Below are 17143 nucleotides of genomic sequence, written 5' to 3'. Positions count from 1 at the left end.
TAAATTAATTTCCCGACAGCCGAGTTCAAAATTGAGTATCGAGCACGAAGCTATGAGGTAGCGAGGTTGGTAGCACCTGGTAGCACGGGCAACAAGAGGTGATTCACTATTAGTTTAAGGTGACCATTACTCGGTATCTAGAATACGTATTTTGATATCTTCGGCAATAGCGGTGCTCTATCCTCCATCCCATACCAAGAGCTATATTTAAAATAGCAGTTGTGCGCCCACTTTTTCATTCGGGTTGGCGACAATCACTGGTCGCAGTCCCGAGATGCCATGGCCGCAAGATTCGATCATGATATGGGAGCCTTTTCCGCTGGTTGAATCAATGGAATTTTAGGAAGGTTTCTTCCTGCAGATGCCTTACGCTGAATTTTCGGTCCTTACGCTCACGATAGGAGGCCAAATGGCTTGGTTTGTTTGCAAAGGAGTCAGAGATCTTGGAGAACGAGACAACGGCAGCTCATCCAAGCCGCTTATTGATCGATCCCGACGTTCAGCAAGCGGCAGCATGAGGAACCAAAGCTCAATAACGATCATGGAGAGCTATCGAGATCTCTCTGCATAGGATCATTCCTCTACAGGAATCTTCCAAATGCGATGGAGGGTGAGATCCACGGTCTCCAATCATTGAAGATCTCGAAGTGAGCACCTCACAGGCGCAGACTACCAGTAACTTTGGGTCACCAAGCCTCGAGCGTCTTGGGCTGATAAACTAGCCAGAAATGGGGCTACACAGTGGCCAGGGTTGATGCATTATATGTTTACCGACATCCATTATCTTCCCTCGACACTTTTTATTTCCACCAACGACCTCCGGAAAATATGTCGCCCACGATCTCATGAACGCACCTAAGATCAAAGATACAGACTTGCCCACAGGCATCGAGCCCTTGCGACAGTCCGCCATTCCTTATACTGGCACAATAACTACAGGACCAGAGTATTCTGGAGCGCCAGCCACACATCTGCAACCTCTCTCTCCTCCGAGGTTCGCCAATGTTGATACGCACTTTTATTCCGGCCTGTCGCCGAGCGACGCAGGACATGATCAGCACCAGATACCGGGACAACTAGACTACTACATCCAGAGCCCTGACCACGCAGCTGAATTGGCGGCCAGGGAGGAGAGGCGAAAACGCAATACCGCCGCTAGTGCACGGTTTCGAATGAAGAAGAAGCAGAGGGAAGAGGCCTTGGAACGGAAAATGAGCCAAGTACAGGATAGGAACGCGAAGCTGGAGGAGAAAGTGAATCAGTTGGAACTGGAAAACAAGTGGCTGAAGGACCTAATCACGGAGAAGAACAAGAAGCCTGTAGGCGACTACGGAGAGGACGATGACGATCTTGGAACATTAGAACAGTGCGTACCATCAACGGAGCAAGCGGAACGGGTCATGAGGAATAGAGTCTGAGGGTCAGAACCTTTCCTATGTTATCTTGCAACTACAACTCTACGGATGTTTGAAGGGGGCGGGCGGGAATCTGTGTCTGGTCAGAATACAACGCAGAAAGCCCAAGTAGTGCCCAGCGGTCGCACTGAAAGTTGGAAATAGGTTGACGCAAGGTATGGGAAGCATTCCGTTTCGCACGAATGCCTACTGTTAGTTTGACGACGAACCTTTTCCTGGCGCATGTCCACCAGTCGAAGAGGGTCGATTTGGCTCTGTTTCGCAATCACGGATGCCATTCTCGGTGCATTGGAGCCGGCCTGAAGTCGCCATCGGGACTGCAGTGAGGATTGGAGTTGGCGGTCTGATCACGCCATTCTGTGGGACAAGCACGTCTAAGCAGCCTTGCAGGTCGCAAGCCACCCACAACCCCTACGAGTTAGGAGCCCAGGAAAGAAGCATCTGGCCTTTAATCCGGTGGAAGCTCGGCGACGCTCACAATTTCACCGCCTCGATTTCTTAACGGGTCCGCCTCTGCCACGTGCAACTGCTTGAGTGACGAGTCCAAGTTGCAAGTCCATGGAGCACGGCCTGCCATATAATAGGGGTACCTCTGAAGCAGATATCGGCAACTCATCCCAACAGAGGAAAACGCAATGGCTTGGTGGAAGTCGTCGCTACTTGTGCTACTTGGAGCCGTGGGGGGAGGTCTGGCCACGGACTTCAGCAGCAGCAATGGGGCCAGATCGCAGCAACCTCTCGTTTCCGACCGACCCTCCAATGCCAGGCCGAACATCGTCTTCATTTTGACAGATGACCAGGACCTCCATATGGACTCGCTGTCTTATATGCCTCATGTGAAGGAGCATCTCATTGACCAGGGCACGTTTTTCAAACGTCACTATTGCACCATCGCCCTGTGCTGCCCGTCGCGGGTGAGTCTATGGACAGGCAGGGCAGCCCATAACACCAATGTCACCGATGTCAATCCCCCATATGGTTTGTTTTTCTATGTTGGCTCTAGATTTCTGGCACGGTCTCTAACTAGGAGCCTCCCTAGGCGGCTACCCAAAGTTCGTCAGTCAAGGGTTCAATGAGGCATGGCTTCCAATATGGCTCCAAGATGCCGGCTATAATACGTATTACACAGGGAAACTGTTCAATTCCCACAGCGTGAGAAACTATGACTCTCCATTTGTCAAAGGGTTTACAGGCTCCGACTTCCTTCTTGATCCTCACACCTATGAGTACCTGAACGCCAGTTTTCAACGCAATCAAGAGCCACCGGTGAGCCATGAGGGAGAGTATTCGACTGATGTCCTTGCCAGGAAGGCGTATGGGTTCCTGGAGAATGCTGTCTCCGAGCAGAAACCATTCTTTTTGGTAATCGCCCCCAATGCTCCCCACAGTAACGTCAAATTCGAGGAAAATTGGTTCAATGGCAGTGCCTCAGCTCACACGATCGTGACCACCCCTCCCATCCCGGCAGAGAGGCACAAACATTTGTTCCCGAACGCTGTCATCCCACGCACTCCAGGCTTCAATCCAGACGAGGTGAGTTGATACCCCTTGACCCTTTTGCAAGGCTTGAACTAAAGACCAGAACCTAGCCTCACGGCGTTTCCTGGATTAGCAATCTGCCCAAGCAGAACCAGACTAATGTTGATTTCAACGACGAGTTCTATCGTGACCGCCTACGCGCTCTCCAGGCGGTTGATGAGATAGTGGATGGTGTCATCGCTCGTCTGACAGAACATGATCTTCTCGAGAACACTTATGTTTTCTACTCGACCGACAACGGCTATCACATAGGCCAACACCGGCTGCAGCCGGGCAAAGAATGTGGCTATGAAGAAGACATCAATATACCATTGATAGTACGTGGTCCGGGGATACCAAGAGGAAGCTCCAGTGATCTTGTCACTTCCCATACCGATCTGGCGCCTACCTTCTTATCTCTTGCCGGTGGACAGCCCCGACAAGATTTCGACGGCAGGGCTATCCCCTTGACCACTGATCAAGTTGACGACAATTCTGACCTTCGCGGAGAGCATGTGAACATTGAGTATTGGGGCTTTGCGCTTGCAGAGGGCAAGTACGGGAATGCGATGTACTGGAACAACACCTACAAGGGGCTCAGAGTGATCGGCATCAATTATAATCTCTATTACAGTGTCTGGTGTAGTGGCGAACACGAGCTCTACGACTTGCGAGTATGCCTTTTGCTCCCTTCCATTGATTATGATCCTCTGTGGGACTCTTCCAGGACTGACACCACCCTCAGAACGATCCCTACGAGACGCATAATCTGTACAAATCGAATCATTCGTCAATTTTCCACTTTCCAGCCACAGACTCGAAGATTCGATCAACCACAGCTACATTGCAGCATCTTATCTCTCGCCTCGACTCGCTCGTCATGGTCCTGAAGACATGCAAAGCACGGAGTTGTACTCATCCATGGGAAAGTCTCCATCCCGACGGCGATGTCGACAATCTCCAAGATGCTCTGGATGCACGTTACGATGACTTTTATGAGCTTCACCAGGAAAGAGTCCGGTTCGAAAAATGCGAGAAGGGTTATATACTGGAAAGCGAAGGTCCGCGGCATGTCAGGGCATTTCCCCTTGGTGATATTGGACCCAGGGGAGGCGTTCAGTGGAGTGAGCTTGTATAGAATGTTATATCACATAGAAGGGGCGCAACAGAGGTATCCGACTGATCGGCTCGGCACTCTACACAAAAATTCGCCAACTATTTAGACCAAGACATCCGAGGGACACTTGCCCCGGCTTATTATGCCCAGGTCAGATTGGCTTGTGCCGGAAATGTCCACTGAGACACCGAGATAGGGAGACGGCTACCATGCACATCCAGGAAGTGTATATGTAGCGTGCTGAATCCTGGACTGACTAGCGATGCTTGATGCCTGATACTTGATACGTGCTCGCTTCGCGATCTTGCGTGATCAGGAGGCGGATCCGTCCTTCGGCTGGCATCTTCCGTCAGCCTAGTACTACCTCGTATTTCGTGTCCTCCAGTTGACCGACCTTTTGGATTTCGCCGACGCGGAACTCTGAGTGGATGTGTCGGTGTCGCTCGCACATAGCGGGACAAAATATGTTTTGTGTAGGTGACTCTCGCCCACGCGAGATCGCAGCAATTGACTACAATGGGCGACATTGCTGCGGATGAGACGACGGCGCTGCTGCAGAACGATGCCGAGTCGTCGGACTTTGAGCAGCAGTCATACAGGACCTCATTAAGGCGACACTCGTCCTCCAACCTCCCTCCATATCACGAAGACCCTACGCCTGCGGCCGAGCCCTCGTCGACGCTGACCATCTGGACAATTGTTCCTGTCTCCCTGCTTGGTTTGTCCGGAGAAGGAGTCCGCACATGGATGAGACCACGGCATGCTAATTTGGGCCCCAAGGTGTTTTCGTCGCCAACCTCGATGGCAGCTTGATCATCGCGTCAAGCCAACAAATTGCCTCCGAGTTCAATGCTCTGTCAAGTGCGTCGTGGCTAGTCACCAGCTTTGTGCTAGCCCTTTGTGCCAGTCAACCCCTGGTAAGACATCCTCCCAAAGGCAACCCGGTCAAGCCTCTCCTGACCCGTGTCTCCGACTATAACAGTACGGGAAGTTGAGCGACATATTTGGCCGACGAAGTAACCTGAGCGTGTCCTATATTTTCTTTGCAGCAGGATGTTTCCTTTGGTGCGTGCCTCCAAGGGTTGAACGTGGCGAGCATCCCTACTTACATCCCGCAGCGGTATCGGTCAAGAATACTGGCATGTAGTCGCTGGGCGAGCCATATCGGGCATTGGAGGTGCTGGAATGACGGCGCTGGTGTCTATCATCATTGCCGGTGCGGCTGCTGCTTTCTATCAATATATGACATTTATCTAACTCCTGCAGATGTGGTTCCCGTGAGAGAAGTCGCAAGCTGGAGGAGCTACGTCAACATGGCTGCCACGACAGGGCGAGCCGTTGGTGGCCCTCTGGGCGGCTGGCTTTGCGACACGATCGGTTGGCGATGGTGCTTCTACGGCCAAGTGCCTCCCACGATTCTCGGACTCCTCCTCATCCTGTGGAAGTTGCCAAACAGAACGCGAAAATCAGCCAAACCTGACGAAGAAGCTTCCTTCAGGCAAAAGCTCGGAAGGGTGGACATGATGGGCGCTGTCACCCTGATCGCTACGATCATCAGCTTCCTTCTCGCCCTGGAGTTCTTGAACGGGGATCTTCCGATTGCCTACACCGTTGTCCCCACGGTCCTTTTCCTGGCATTTACGACTCTCTTCTACCTGACCGAGAGCCGATGGGCCAAAGAACCGATCCTGCCCATCGAGCTTCTCACCAGCCGAGCAACCCTGACGGCATACCTGCTGGCGGGTCTGCAGATGACAGCCCAATTCAGCCTCTTCTACTCGGTCCCCATATATTTCCAAATCATTTCAGGCTCAAGCGTCGGCGACGCTGGACTCCGTCTTGTCCCAGCCGTCGTGGGCAACGCTACCGCAGGCCTGTTGGCAGGTTACACCATCTCAAAGACTGGCAAATACAAGCTCTTTACGCTCCTCGGCAACGCGGGAGGGTGTCTGGGCTATCTGATGGTTCTCCTCCGCTGGCGTGGCGCAATTCACCCGGCCGAAACGCTGTACCTGTTCCTTGGTGGCTTCGCCTCGGGCACGAATCAGTCGACGACGTTCATCCACCTTGCAGCGAGTCTGGAACAGAGCAAGATGGCCATCGCCGGCACGACCCTGTATCTGTGCCACAACTTGTTTCTTCTGATTGGCATCCAGTTTTCCACCGCACTTCTTCACGCCCGGCTGAGAATCAGCCTAGAATCCGGCCTGGATGGTGTCAAACACAGGTCAAAGGCATGTTGTAGTACTATCTTGTTGCTAACGCGAATTCATCCCGCCCCATCCAACACAGACTTCCCTCCCGTTCTTACCCTTGAGTTTTATTGGGACAACAAAATAGTTGCCGGGTCTGACTAACACAATCTCACATCGGAATGATAGATTATCGAGTCTGCCGTCTCCAGCGTCAACTCCATCCGGCACTTACCGCCACGGATCAGGGACATCGTCGTGCGAGCCTATATCGATGGCTTGAGCTGTACCTACGGTAAATGAATTCCCCCCTCCTTCCTCAACCCATCCATCCCGTCTGAAGGAGAAAACGAGGCCGCGAAGTTGGTTTTGAGAAAATCCCTCGTCTAATATACCAACTGAAATACAGCCATGTCCTTAGCTTTTGCTTTCTTGGGATTGTTGGTCGCCATCACCATGAGGGAAAAGAGATTATAGATGGGGCAAGAATGATACCAAAGAAAAGGAGAAGGGGGCCGGTTTCACAGAAAAGAAAAGAAAAGTAATCAAGACCGGATTATATAGGCTGACATCTCGGGATCCGAAAAAGAGGTGCGATGCGCACCAAATTTGGGAGGCTCTGAAAGCACAACCCGACAACGAGAAGACGAACAAGGGCGGATCCAGGAAATGTATAGATTGACAGACAATCGCGATGCACAATGCGCGATGCACGGACGAACGGTCCACAAGTCGCGGGGAAGGGCTCGGCAGGTAATATCCATTCATTCGCTCCGTATATGCTCTATATCTAAATGCCCGAGCCCCGAGCCCCGAGCGTGGAGCTAAGAGTCGAGGACGAAAGCAGTTCTATCGTAGACACTAGAGCCGGCAAGACACCCCTCTGTCGAGCAATGGACAGCGGATTTTTTATGTCCCTTTCCCCCTTTCGCCTCCGCTTCAAGCCATGGACGAACTCGTCAAACAAACAAACGGGATCGCTCAGTGGAGGATTTATCGTCTACATATGATAGCATTCCCCACCACGCACAGCGCAAGGCCAGGGGAGTCGCTCCAAGGGCGCAACTTCAACTAGCCAGACGGGGGGTTCTTCAATGAGCGAATCTGAAATCCAGCCTCTTGTTCCCCTTGTCGTCGGTGGTGCGGAGGTATTCGAGCCTCTCTTCGCGGGTCATGGTGTTCCAGATGGCGTCCCTCTGGGCGTTCTTGCGGACGTAGTAGATCTTCGCGCCGATGAAGACGACGATGTTCCAGGCCAAGACGCCCAACAGGGCCTTATTGCCCGTGTAGTAGTACGGCGCGTCGGCCTGGCGGTAGATCTGCGACGAGAAGATGTTGGACGCCTGCACGGCCATGTTGTACAGCGAGGAGCCAACGGTGCGGGTGCGCACGGACCCGGCGTTGCGCGACGTCAGCGCCACGAGGATCGCGTGCACGTAGGGATAGCCCACCAAGAGGGTCGAGATCGTCCACTTGGACCAGTTGGAGCCGTGGAAGTGCGGTGGTAGCGTGACCAGGGCAATGAGGAGCGGGAGAGACCAGATCTGCGAAATCACCCCGAGCAGGAGTCGCTGGTTCAGCTTTTCTGACACCCATGTCCAGAACAGCAGCTGGATGATGAAGAGGGTGTAGGCGGGGATTGTCAGCAGGTTGGTTTCGAAGGTGTCGAATCCCAAGGCCTTGCAAGTCAAAGTGATATATGCCTGAGGAGGTGTGCTCGGTATGGTCCACGATAGACCGATGAGGTAGATCGGCCACATATCATAGTCCGTGAGGGCTGCCCAAAAGAGGTCGAAGCTGAGACCTTGACGGTTATGCATGGTCGCTTTGCCAGGGTCATCCCGCAGGATACGTGTGACCATGATGGTTTCTTCTCGCTCCGTGAACCAGCCTTTCTTTGGTCGTAGAAGCCCCTTTGTCCAAATCTTCTTCCTGCCGTTACGGGCAGCGGCGTTACGAGCGGTCTGAGTCGGTGAGGCCGGCAGGTATAGCCAGGTTAGAATACCAATCAAGCCAGTGAGGGCGCCTTCTATGGCAAATAGATATCTCCACCCGGCGATGCCGCCGTGTCCCCGGAGATGGAGGATACCATAGGCAAGGAAAGCTCCAACGATTTGGGTAGATTGGTAAGAGGTCCAGAACCAGCTCAACCGTTTCGGAAGTTCGGCGTTTGTGAAAAAGTAACTGAGGTACAGGATGGTGTCGGGAATGAAACCTCCCTCGATAAGGCCGAGGAGGAAACGGCAGATATAGAAGCTTGTTTTCCCAGACAGCGCAGCCTGTGACGCTGCAACTGCACTCCAAGCCACCATCTGGATGGGGATCCAGGTATCTGGGCCAAGCTTCTTGCTGACAAGCTGAGACGGGAGCTCTGCAAACAAGAAGGAGCAGTAGAATATCGTCATGCCGTTATTATAATTGTTGGTGTTCATACCGAGATCCTCTACCCGCTTGTCAGTATATAGTAGATGCCTCATAGGGATGACCTCCATACTTAGCATGTTGTCAGATAACGCCTGCGTGATATTGCCTCGATCAAGTTGAAGTGCGAAGAACATGATGCAAGCAGGAAGCGCAATCCGCCAGTCGAGCTAACAGCCCGTGTCAGTTGTGGCCAGCAATGGGGATTCTGTGTCATGTGCGAGACATACTTTCCGGACCAAGGCTTTTTCCTCTGCCTGAGTCCATTCAGCCGAGGGATCGAAACGATGTGTGCCTTCAAATCCTTCAATCGGTTTGTAAATTTCGGTTGCTTCGGGAGCCTCGTAGACGTTGTTCACGTTCTTGACGAGCGAGGGGTCAGTCGGCTCTAGAGACGACGTCTCTGAGTCTAGATCGATGTCCACGTCGACAGAAACATGGCTGACATCCTTGCCGCCGAGCTGCCACCACTTGCGTGGTTTTATCCTCCTTATTTCTTCTTTATTCCCTTCAACCGTGGATGGAATCACCTCGGACTCAATTGATTTGTCCATTGTTACTTCAAGACTTGGATAGGCCCGAGAGGGTTGCTGTGTGACAATATCCAAGACAGGGGACTAGGGCAGAGCAGATGGGTTATATAGAATATGAACCACTTTCTTCCGCCACCTCTCGGATGGAAGACCTTTCAGCATTATAGCCTCTCGGCGAGGTACGGGCTGCGGAGACGAGTTCTAGACGACGCCGGCTCTTTTGTTTCTACTTTTTTTTTCCTCCCCGAGACCATTGCCACACCAAGCTGGGCCATGGTGGATGGTGTAGTCAAATCGTGGGAAGATTGCGTGATTGAAAACATGTCCTGTTAGGACTGTACCTTGCCGTTCATGAAGTGGTCAGCCAGTGGTTCTCGGCCAGTATGCTGCGACGTTCACTCGCCCTCGAGAATGCTGCCGCTCCGGCCATGTGCCGCTCCATCTGACTATACTTGGCGTCCCAGGCTTGTCGATCCAATGTAGTCAGCAGAATCTGCAACTGGCAGCTGTGTTGCAGGACTGTTTATTCCAGTACCTTAGCCCGGGAGGCACGTTCAACTAGCCGCCATCCTGCAGGTCAGATATCAAGGTTCATGGTACGACGTGTACCAAAGGCGGCCACGCAAAGGCCTCAAAGACAAGAAACCGACATCTTTAGATTGACTTCCCATGCTTGGTTCGCTACACCGTTGAAGAAGCACACGACGTGGTGGAGATAGGGTTTGCGAGGAAAGTACCGATTGGTGGAGAAAGACTGCAAGCTTGATGTTGAAGGACAACCGACATCTTGGACGGACAAAGCACGCCATCACGGGCATTCTGACACCTTTTTCACTCCACTCTTGGGCTGGTCGAGTCTCATTCCAGGCCCCCGTGGGCACATCTCGTACTGCCCTTTGTAAAGGACGACAACTTTGACTTATCTTATTGGTCCTCTGTTCAAAGGCAATTGCCCTTATCATTCCCGCCAAGTCGTCTTCCACGAAGTCGATTGCGAGGTGAGAGGAGTTCGCGTGCTGGTTCACTGCCCCCTGCATGGCGAAACACAGTCGCTAGCTCGTGTAATATGCCAGAGATTCTGAAATGACCCGTAGATCAAGTTAGGAGTGCAGGAGAAGCGAAAAGACATGACACAGAAACATGAGATGTCAAGACGTAGTTGAAGCCAAGCCTCACGTGATGCACCGCAATGTCAACAAGCCGCAACCCGCACAGTTTGTCACGTTTACAATAACTGCCCCGAGATAGAAGAGTCTGTTGCGATAATGTCGTACTTAAGCTGAGGCGGAGCCAGCTCGCATATGACACTATGGCCTGGTTTTCTCCCAAAATCTTCGAGCGGCGTTGATTCGACTGGACCGATACGAGCAGTTAAAATCTTTTCAAGCACAAAGCAATGTGTGAGGCCTTGCCATTTTGCGCCATTCCCGCTTGAAATGGTGTGAGCACCGCGGTTACGTGGGACAGCAGTTACCATGGAGATGAGCCCAGAGACCCCGCAGATTGCGGAATCAAGACGACTAAGCAGATAGGACAACCATCGCGTCTAGCAATGCACTTGTGGCATCATCTATCGCCAAGTTGTAGCGTGCCTGTATTCGACGAGGTTTAACGCTGATGGCAAAGGACTATATAACTGTACTGCGCCCGACGTTGAGAATCGAGAGTTCACTACAAGAGCCAAAGGAATCGACGACAGTGCGTTTTCTTTGATCTACATCAATATGGCGCCTTCCGCTATCGAGTTGGACACTCCTCTACAAGACTACATCAAACAGAAGACCTTGTTCGGAAGGGAGCCTCTAAAATCGTCTGGCTCTCTCGACCAGTTTAAATCCATTGATCTCACTCCCGTTATTGGTACGGAGTTCCCTGAAGCGAATCTTGTCGAGTGGTTGAATTCACCAAAATCCGACCAGCTTCTGCGCGATCTTGCAATTAAAAGTAAGCCCATTCGGGCCTATCTTCGGGTGAAGTCATACTTATCATGTCAGTATCTGAGCGCGGAGTCGTCTTCTTTCGGAAACAAGACAATCTCACAAACGACATACAGAAACAGCTCATCCAGCGACTCGGTGAGCTGACCGGAAAGCCTGAGTCTTCGAAACTCCATATTCATCCTATCTTGAACTCTGAAAGAGAGCTGGGAGGCAGTGATCCAGAGATCAGCACTATCAGTTCCGTCCAACATGACAAACTCTATAAAAAGACGCCATACGATCAGAGCAAGAAGATCCAGGGCAGTGCGCAATGGCATAGCGACATAGCATTTGAGCCAGTCCCCGCGGATTACACTTCTCTTCGACTTACCCAACTGCCTCGCACTGGTGGAGGTTAGTCGTACTTTTGCCTTGAAAATGGCGATGATTACTTACTTACAACACACCAGATACTTTATGGGCTTCGGGTTATGAGATTTATGATCGAATCAGCGAGCCCTACCAGAAATTCCTCGAAACGTTGACCGCTACATTCGCTCAACCAGCGTTCAATGAAGTTGCTGATAAAGGAGGCTTCCAGCTCTATACCAAAGAAAGAGGGTCGCCGGAAAATGTCGGGGGCGAACTGAAGGCCATTCATCCTGTAGTTCGAACCAACCCGGTGACGGGATGGAAGAGCATTTTCCCTGTGGGCGGCCATGTCCGCCACATCAACGGATTGACCGAGCAGGAGAGCAAGAACCTCCTCGACTGGTTTCTGGATCTCGTGTACAAGAACCATGATCTTCAGGTCCGGTTCAAGTGGGAAAATCCAAATGACATTGGTGAGTAAACATGGACACCGTGCGAAATCGAATTCTGACAGGGAGCTAGCTATCTGGGACAACCGTAGCGTGTTCCACTCTGCTACCTATGACTATCGCGGTGAAGGAGACCGCTTTGGAAACAGGGCAGTTGGTCTGGGGGAGAAGCCTTACTTTGATCCCAACAGTACATCAAGAAGAGCGGCACTGGGGAAACTAGACACCAATTAGATCTAGCAGATTGCGGATTACGATCAATAAAAGGACATTGGAAATGCCCATCTGAGTTGGTCATGCTCTCCCGAGCCCGAACGACATCAAATATATTAATATGCTTTTCGATTTTTTGGCCGAGTCGGGAACTTTCCCGCTAGCTACGTCTCGCCGTAAAATCCGCGAATAAGAATCACCAAGCGATCAGAGCCCCAACGACAATATGTAGGCTAAAGTCGCGCTGGAACGAGGTGCTCACGTGGTGCAATAAGGGCAATCAGGAACCCTGCCGGTCAAAGTCGGGGGGAGGGTTACTGCAGATCGAGTTGGGGGGGGGAGGGTCGACGAGATGGAAGATTTGACGGAGGGAAGGTCGGTGGCTCGTCGATGGCTTGACTCGTTGTAAGAAGAGAGATCACTAGAGAGGAAGAATCAGTGGAAAGTTGAGCTCGTTCTCTATGTCGCGCCGTACAAGGCGTGTTAATTGCAGAGCGGTTACCCGAAGCTGGGACGAAGAAAAAAGCGAACGGGGGCGTCGGGGTCTCCAAAGAGATTCAAAAACTGACCAAAGCGACCAGGGAACCGTCTTCTCAATAAACCATATCCCGGCGTGGTGAAACACCCTGCATGATGAAATCTGGTCCAGGTACTTCGAGTTTCGACGCTTCGCACTCCCCCCTATCACGCCGTGCGACAGTTCAAGGGTTTTCGGATCACTTTAGCACATTCATTCTGGATATAAGGACCGTTATTATCGGAAGTTACCTAGAGCGTGGTACATATTACTCTCCATCACTTTGATCTGTACATGAGTGCCATCTAAAAAGCTTCTCTGCCACATAACAAAACGAAAGTTACCCTTCAGTTCCGTTAGAGAACATATATCGAACCTCGATAGCTTTTCCAGCTTCACAGTTGAGCAGCCTTTCGCAATGGTCATCAACTCATCCATGTCCGTTGGATAGCTTGGCAGCAATCCTCAGACAGCCTTAACTGAAGATAGATACATTTACCGCTGCACAATATCCCCTTTTCAGCTGATAGCCGGGCCGTCGACTCGAGCGCTAGGATCTAGCCATGGCCTAGATGCACAGGAGCCGGCTCATGGGGGTGTTGGACAACTTTGAGCTTCATACCCGCAATTTCGAATGTCTCCCTCGTTCTCCCCTTCTGGGATTCAACGTCAGTCGTGGGCGGCGGTGTTGGATCACGAATTGGGGGAGAATAACTGCGACGAGCGTTCTTCCACCCCTGCCAGTAAATGTATGTCAGATAGCCAAATGAGGCCCTATTTGTATATTTAGCGCCACAGTGGCGACCGGGTCGAACTTGCGATACTTACCAGTTGACGAAGCCGCAGAAGGTGGCAAAACCATTGGCGCTTGATACACCATCACGAGTCTTGTCCGTTTCGGTGTCAAGATTCGAGCTCATCATGATGAGGCCGATGAAGCCAAAATACCAGAAGAAAGAGGCCGCCGCTTCAGCACCAATGCGCAGGATGATCAGGAGACCGTGGCAATGGCGTGTGATTTTCAGGAGGATGCCTTCTACCAAGCCGACATAGAGCAGGAAAGGGACTGTATATCCGGACTAGAGAAGAGACATACAGGTCAGATCAGCTGGGTCGAATCTGGTAAGGTGAACTTTATACCAGGATCAGAACATAGGTCCACCATCCTCTCTGCAATTTGTCTTCGTGCTCGGTAGAGACATAATTGACAATGGTAAGGATGAGAACTAGCATAGTACTCAGAGCCTGGATGGCGCGGAGAAGAAGTATTCTTCGTGAAGGCCTCTCCCTCTCTGGTTCTTTCTTCTCCCGGCGTGGTGGCTCCGGAGAACGGGATTAAGAAAGTTCTCCACGAAATCGAAAGAAGGTTATTCTCAACCAAGAGATCGCCATCCTTGCTCTTATCCGCGAGGAGCTGTCAAAAATGAAAGATGAGGTGAATGATCCACGAATGCCAGAGTCGCCATGGACGAACAACTATATCTTCGTCTCGACATCGTGCTTAATAGGAGGCAGCCTGTTTGGACTGGTATCTTTGGAGCATGGAGGAATCTTGATGAAACAAGGGTACAAGGCGCTATTACCAACTGTGGCGGAGGGCATCGTTGGAGACCTGAAGAGGCGGCCCTTCGCGATGTTCTGGACGTCAAAACATGCATATACATACTGGGTCGAATACAGGGGTAGAGTTGCGAGCCAGGCTGTGTTTGGCTGAAATGGAGTCAACAACGTCGCCAAGCCATTGCTAGCGAGACAATGGCTTCGCGGCGGCCAAGGTGGCCTAGTGCAATCTCCTTCGCAACGCGACAGCCTTACCAGCAGTCTAGGAGAGGAGGGATGTACTCGGTATGCAAAGGAGCTTTTCCGACCGAGGAGTATTTTCCATGTGTCTCGTACCTCGTGTCGTGGAAAAATGAAGGCATTAAAATAAGGGGTTGGCTTTTGGCTAGAATCCCAAGTACGTGGCGCTTGTCCAGTCTTATTCAGCCTTGTCCCCAGATAACCCTCCTCCAGGGGCTCATGTTCGTAGAAGTTGGTTGCCTCTTATAACAAATCGGGAATGTCGTTCCCATCCGTGCCTATTAGCAGGCCACACTTCCATAAAACCCCTTGTCAACTTTTGCGCCGCCAAAATTCATTGGAAACCTCTCTGGCCACCGCCCAGACTGAGATTTAATGCCATCGAACCGCAAATGGGCCGGGAGTCGCCTGCGCAGGAGGAAGGCGACGATAAGGGGGGACAAGCCTCCTAAAGATGCAGCAGTTGCGGATGTTCTGGACTGCTCCGAGCAGTACTCCCAACCAAAGACACGAGGAGAAGGTAAGGCCGCCTCGTGGATTACTTCCCAGGACTTTCGTCCAGCAGACCATTCATATTCTAATCACCACACATAGCATCCAGAAGCATCCCAGTGGAAACGAGTCAGATCTCGCAGCCAAATGGTGTTGCCACTATTCCTCCATCTACCACAAGGAGCTTTAATCAATCTCTACTTGATGGAAGCGGCTCCATGACTACTAACGAAGCTCAGAGCTCCACGACTGTTCGTTCAAGCAGAATCTCGAATTCCTCTTCGTTTTCAACGGCCCATGCCTCAAATGTGAAGCCTTACGAGTACAGGTTACTCGAACCAGGTCAGAGTCGCTTGCTAGAGATACTGCCAGGAACTGGGTCGAGGACTGCCACTTCAGGTCAAGGGTAAACATGTACACATTTCGCATGCTACCCGAGTTCCTGGGTTTTACTGCAATCTCCTATATCTGGGGCAATGTCAACGACACCCGGACTGTCGCTGTTATCAACTCAGAGTCCTTAGGCGGTCAAAGCCAGCTACGGATAACTGCCAATCTGCATCACGCACTTTGTCAAGTTCAGAAATTTGGTACTCCGGTCTGGGCCGATGGGATCTGCATCAGCCAAAACGCCGAATCGGGGGCTTTTCTCAGGGAGAAGGAACAGCAGGTGGAAATGATGGGGCAGATTTACAGCGGTGCCCTATAGTGTTGGCGGATCTCGGCCCGGAAGATGAATATACAGAAACCGCTCTCAAGATGGTGAAGGCAATAAGACATGCCATGGATATAATGACCGCCGAGAAACGAAGCAAGCCTCTACTTGATCCAAACGATCGACAGTGGCGGCATGGGTGAAGTTGCTGGCGTGTTCTTGGTTCCGCTGCATGTGGATTATCCACGAATTTGTCATGGCAAGGAAAGGTTCCATGACACTAGGACAATCGGGATTAGCCCACAATCTCAGCACCCTTGCGAAGTTGATTGATATATCTGTATCGCTTGGATTTGGGGAAGCAAACCGCAGGCGAGGGCCAGGGTACCAGCGATGAAGAGAAGTTGACTACAAAGAACACCTCTGAAACCTACGGCAGGATATATGCATGGCGTCATTTGATGCATGAAGACCGGGAACAAATCAACTTCCTCACGGCCGTCCCTGTCTCGATGAGATATCAGATGACCAACCCGGTCGATCGGTATTATGCTCTGTTGGGAATCTGTGGGCAAGATCGATCGTCAGATCCCAGACTCGCTGTCAGTTATTCAGAACCTGAAGCTGATGTACAACGCCGCTTTACGAGGTATGTGATTGAAGAAAGCGGTTGTGATGCCGTGACCCTCGTTGCAAACTTTGGAGGGCGAAGGCTAGACTTTTCGTCTTGGTGCCCAAACTGGCGCCGGGGCAACCACGCACCAGTACCCTTGGCTGTTTCCATGGAGGACGGAGCCCATACTGCGCCTACAACGACCACAGATTGCTGTCAACATGAATTTTTATATCGTGCGGGTGGCAGATCTCTGCCAGATATTAGGTTTAGCAGCGATGGGAAATGCATGATACTCCGAGGTAGCCAGGTGGACGAAGTCGCCCATGATATGGGAACTCCGTTCAGCACAGCATGGAGAGTGGAGGTTGAACCAACACGCAATCGGCTATTGAAGGATTGGAACGACCGGACACTTGAGGCCCTTCGGCAAGTATTTCGACATTTCGATCCTGTCTGGGAAGCCGTTTGGGATCCGTCACCCTTGCATTGCCGCATACCAGGACGCTTTTGCTCATGCACTGACAGGTGCAACGCCAGAGCAGTGCAACTCGCCTGTCGTATACGGAGCCCTGGGGTTTGAATACGCCGTCCTCGAGGGGGGAGAGGATGGTGGAAACTAAGTCTCTCCTTCGCCGCTGAGACTCAACCCTGCTCATTATGATTCAGTGGCGAACTACTTGAGCGACCTGAAGATTGGTGTGGCCGGCGAGACCTATTCAGAACCGTCTCGCCGGCCCTGATGTGCGGCCGCCAGTTGTATATCACGAAACAAGGCCGCTTTGCTCTCCTATCTTCTGAGGCGAGACAAGGCGACAAGATCATCATCTGCAAAGGCTTTCCGACTCCTTTCGTTCTCCGTAAGGACCTGGTCTGCTACAGATTAGTGGGTGTGGCATATGTAGAAGACCTCATGA

The 17143-nt window shown here is 51.7% G+C and overlaps 7 protein-coding genes across 7 annotated transcripts; 5 read left to right on the top strand and 2 right to left on the bottom strand.

Annotated features, from left to right (window-relative positions):
• Positions 1-845: 845 nt before the first annotated feature.
• Positions 846-1418, top strand: Z519_04890 (uncharacterized protein; the record flags this gene model as incomplete). Its single annotated transcript, XM_016762633.1, has 1 exon — positions 846-1418. One exon carries the CDS (start codon positions 846-848, stop codon positions 1416-1418), a length of 573 nt encoding a protein of 190 aa, XP_016621580.1.
• A 632-nt stretch (positions 1419-2050) lies between these two features.
• On the top strand, positions 2051-4071 carry Z519_04889 (uncharacterized protein; the record flags this gene model as incomplete). The annotated part of the gene is made up of 4 exons (XM_016762632.1): positions 2051-2393; positions 2455-2948; positions 3005-3607; positions 3679-4071. The coding sequence occupies 4 exons, from the start codon at positions 2051-2053 to the stop codon at positions 4069-4071; spliced, it is 1833 nt and encodes a 610-aa protein (XP_016621579.1).
• Positions 4072-4566: 495 nt separating this feature from the next.
• On the top strand, positions 4567-6407 carry Z519_04888 (uncharacterized protein; the record flags this gene model as incomplete). The annotated part of the gene is made up of 5 exons (XM_016762631.1): positions 4567-4768; positions 4831-4967; positions 5033-5115; positions 5169-5266; positions 5317-6407. 5 exons carry the CDS (start codon positions 4567-4569, stop codon positions 6405-6407), a joined length of 1611 nt encoding a protein of 536 aa, XP_016621578.1.
• A 926-nt stretch (positions 6408-7333) lies between these two features.
• Z519_04887 (uncharacterized protein) lies at positions 7334-9217 on the bottom strand (the record flags this gene model as incomplete). Its single annotated transcript, XM_016762630.1, has 3 exons — positions 7334-8685; positions 8737-8833; positions 8894-9217. 3 exons carry the CDS (start codon positions 9215-9217, stop codon positions 7334-7336), a joined length of 1773 nt encoding a protein of 590 aa, XP_016621577.1.
• Positions 9218-10920: 1703 nt separating this feature from the next.
• Z519_04886 (uncharacterized protein) lies at positions 10921-12170 on the top strand (the record flags this gene model as incomplete). Its single annotated transcript, XM_016762629.1, has 4 exons — positions 10921-11140; positions 11191-11529; positions 11586-11960; positions 12010-12170. The coding sequence occupies 4 exons, from the start codon at positions 10921-10923 to the stop codon at positions 12168-12170; spliced, it is 1095 nt and encodes a 364-aa protein (XP_016621576.1).
• A 1053-nt stretch (positions 12171-13223) lies between these two features.
• Z519_04885 (uncharacterized protein) lies at positions 13224-13899 on the bottom strand (the record flags this gene model as incomplete). The annotated part of the gene is made up of 3 exons (XM_016762628.1): positions 13224-13440; positions 13495-13745; positions 13807-13899. The coding sequence occupies 3 exons, from the start codon at positions 13897-13899 to the stop codon at positions 13224-13226; spliced, it is 561 nt and encodes a 186-aa protein (XP_016621575.1).
• Positions 13900-14089: 190 nt separating this feature from the next.
• Z519_04884 (uncharacterized protein) lies at positions 14090-15667 on the top strand (the record flags this gene model as incomplete). The annotated part of the gene is made up of 2 exons (XM_016762627.1): positions 14090-14348; positions 15198-15667. 2 exons carry the CDS (start codon positions 14090-14092, stop codon positions 15665-15667), a joined length of 729 nt encoding a protein of 242 aa, XP_016621574.1.
• Positions 15668-17143: the final 1476 nt, after the last annotated feature.

This window comes from Cladophialophora bantiana (assembly GCF_000835475.1).
Source record: "Cladophialophora bantiana CBS 173.52 unplaced genomic scaffold supercont1.6, whole genome shotgun sequence".
NCBI classification, from domain to species: Eukaryota; Fungi; Ascomycota; class Eurotiomycetes; order Chaetothyriales; family Herpotrichiellaceae; genus Cladophialophora; species Cladophialophora bantiana.
This window is presented reverse-complemented; position numbering and strand designations above follow the sequence as displayed.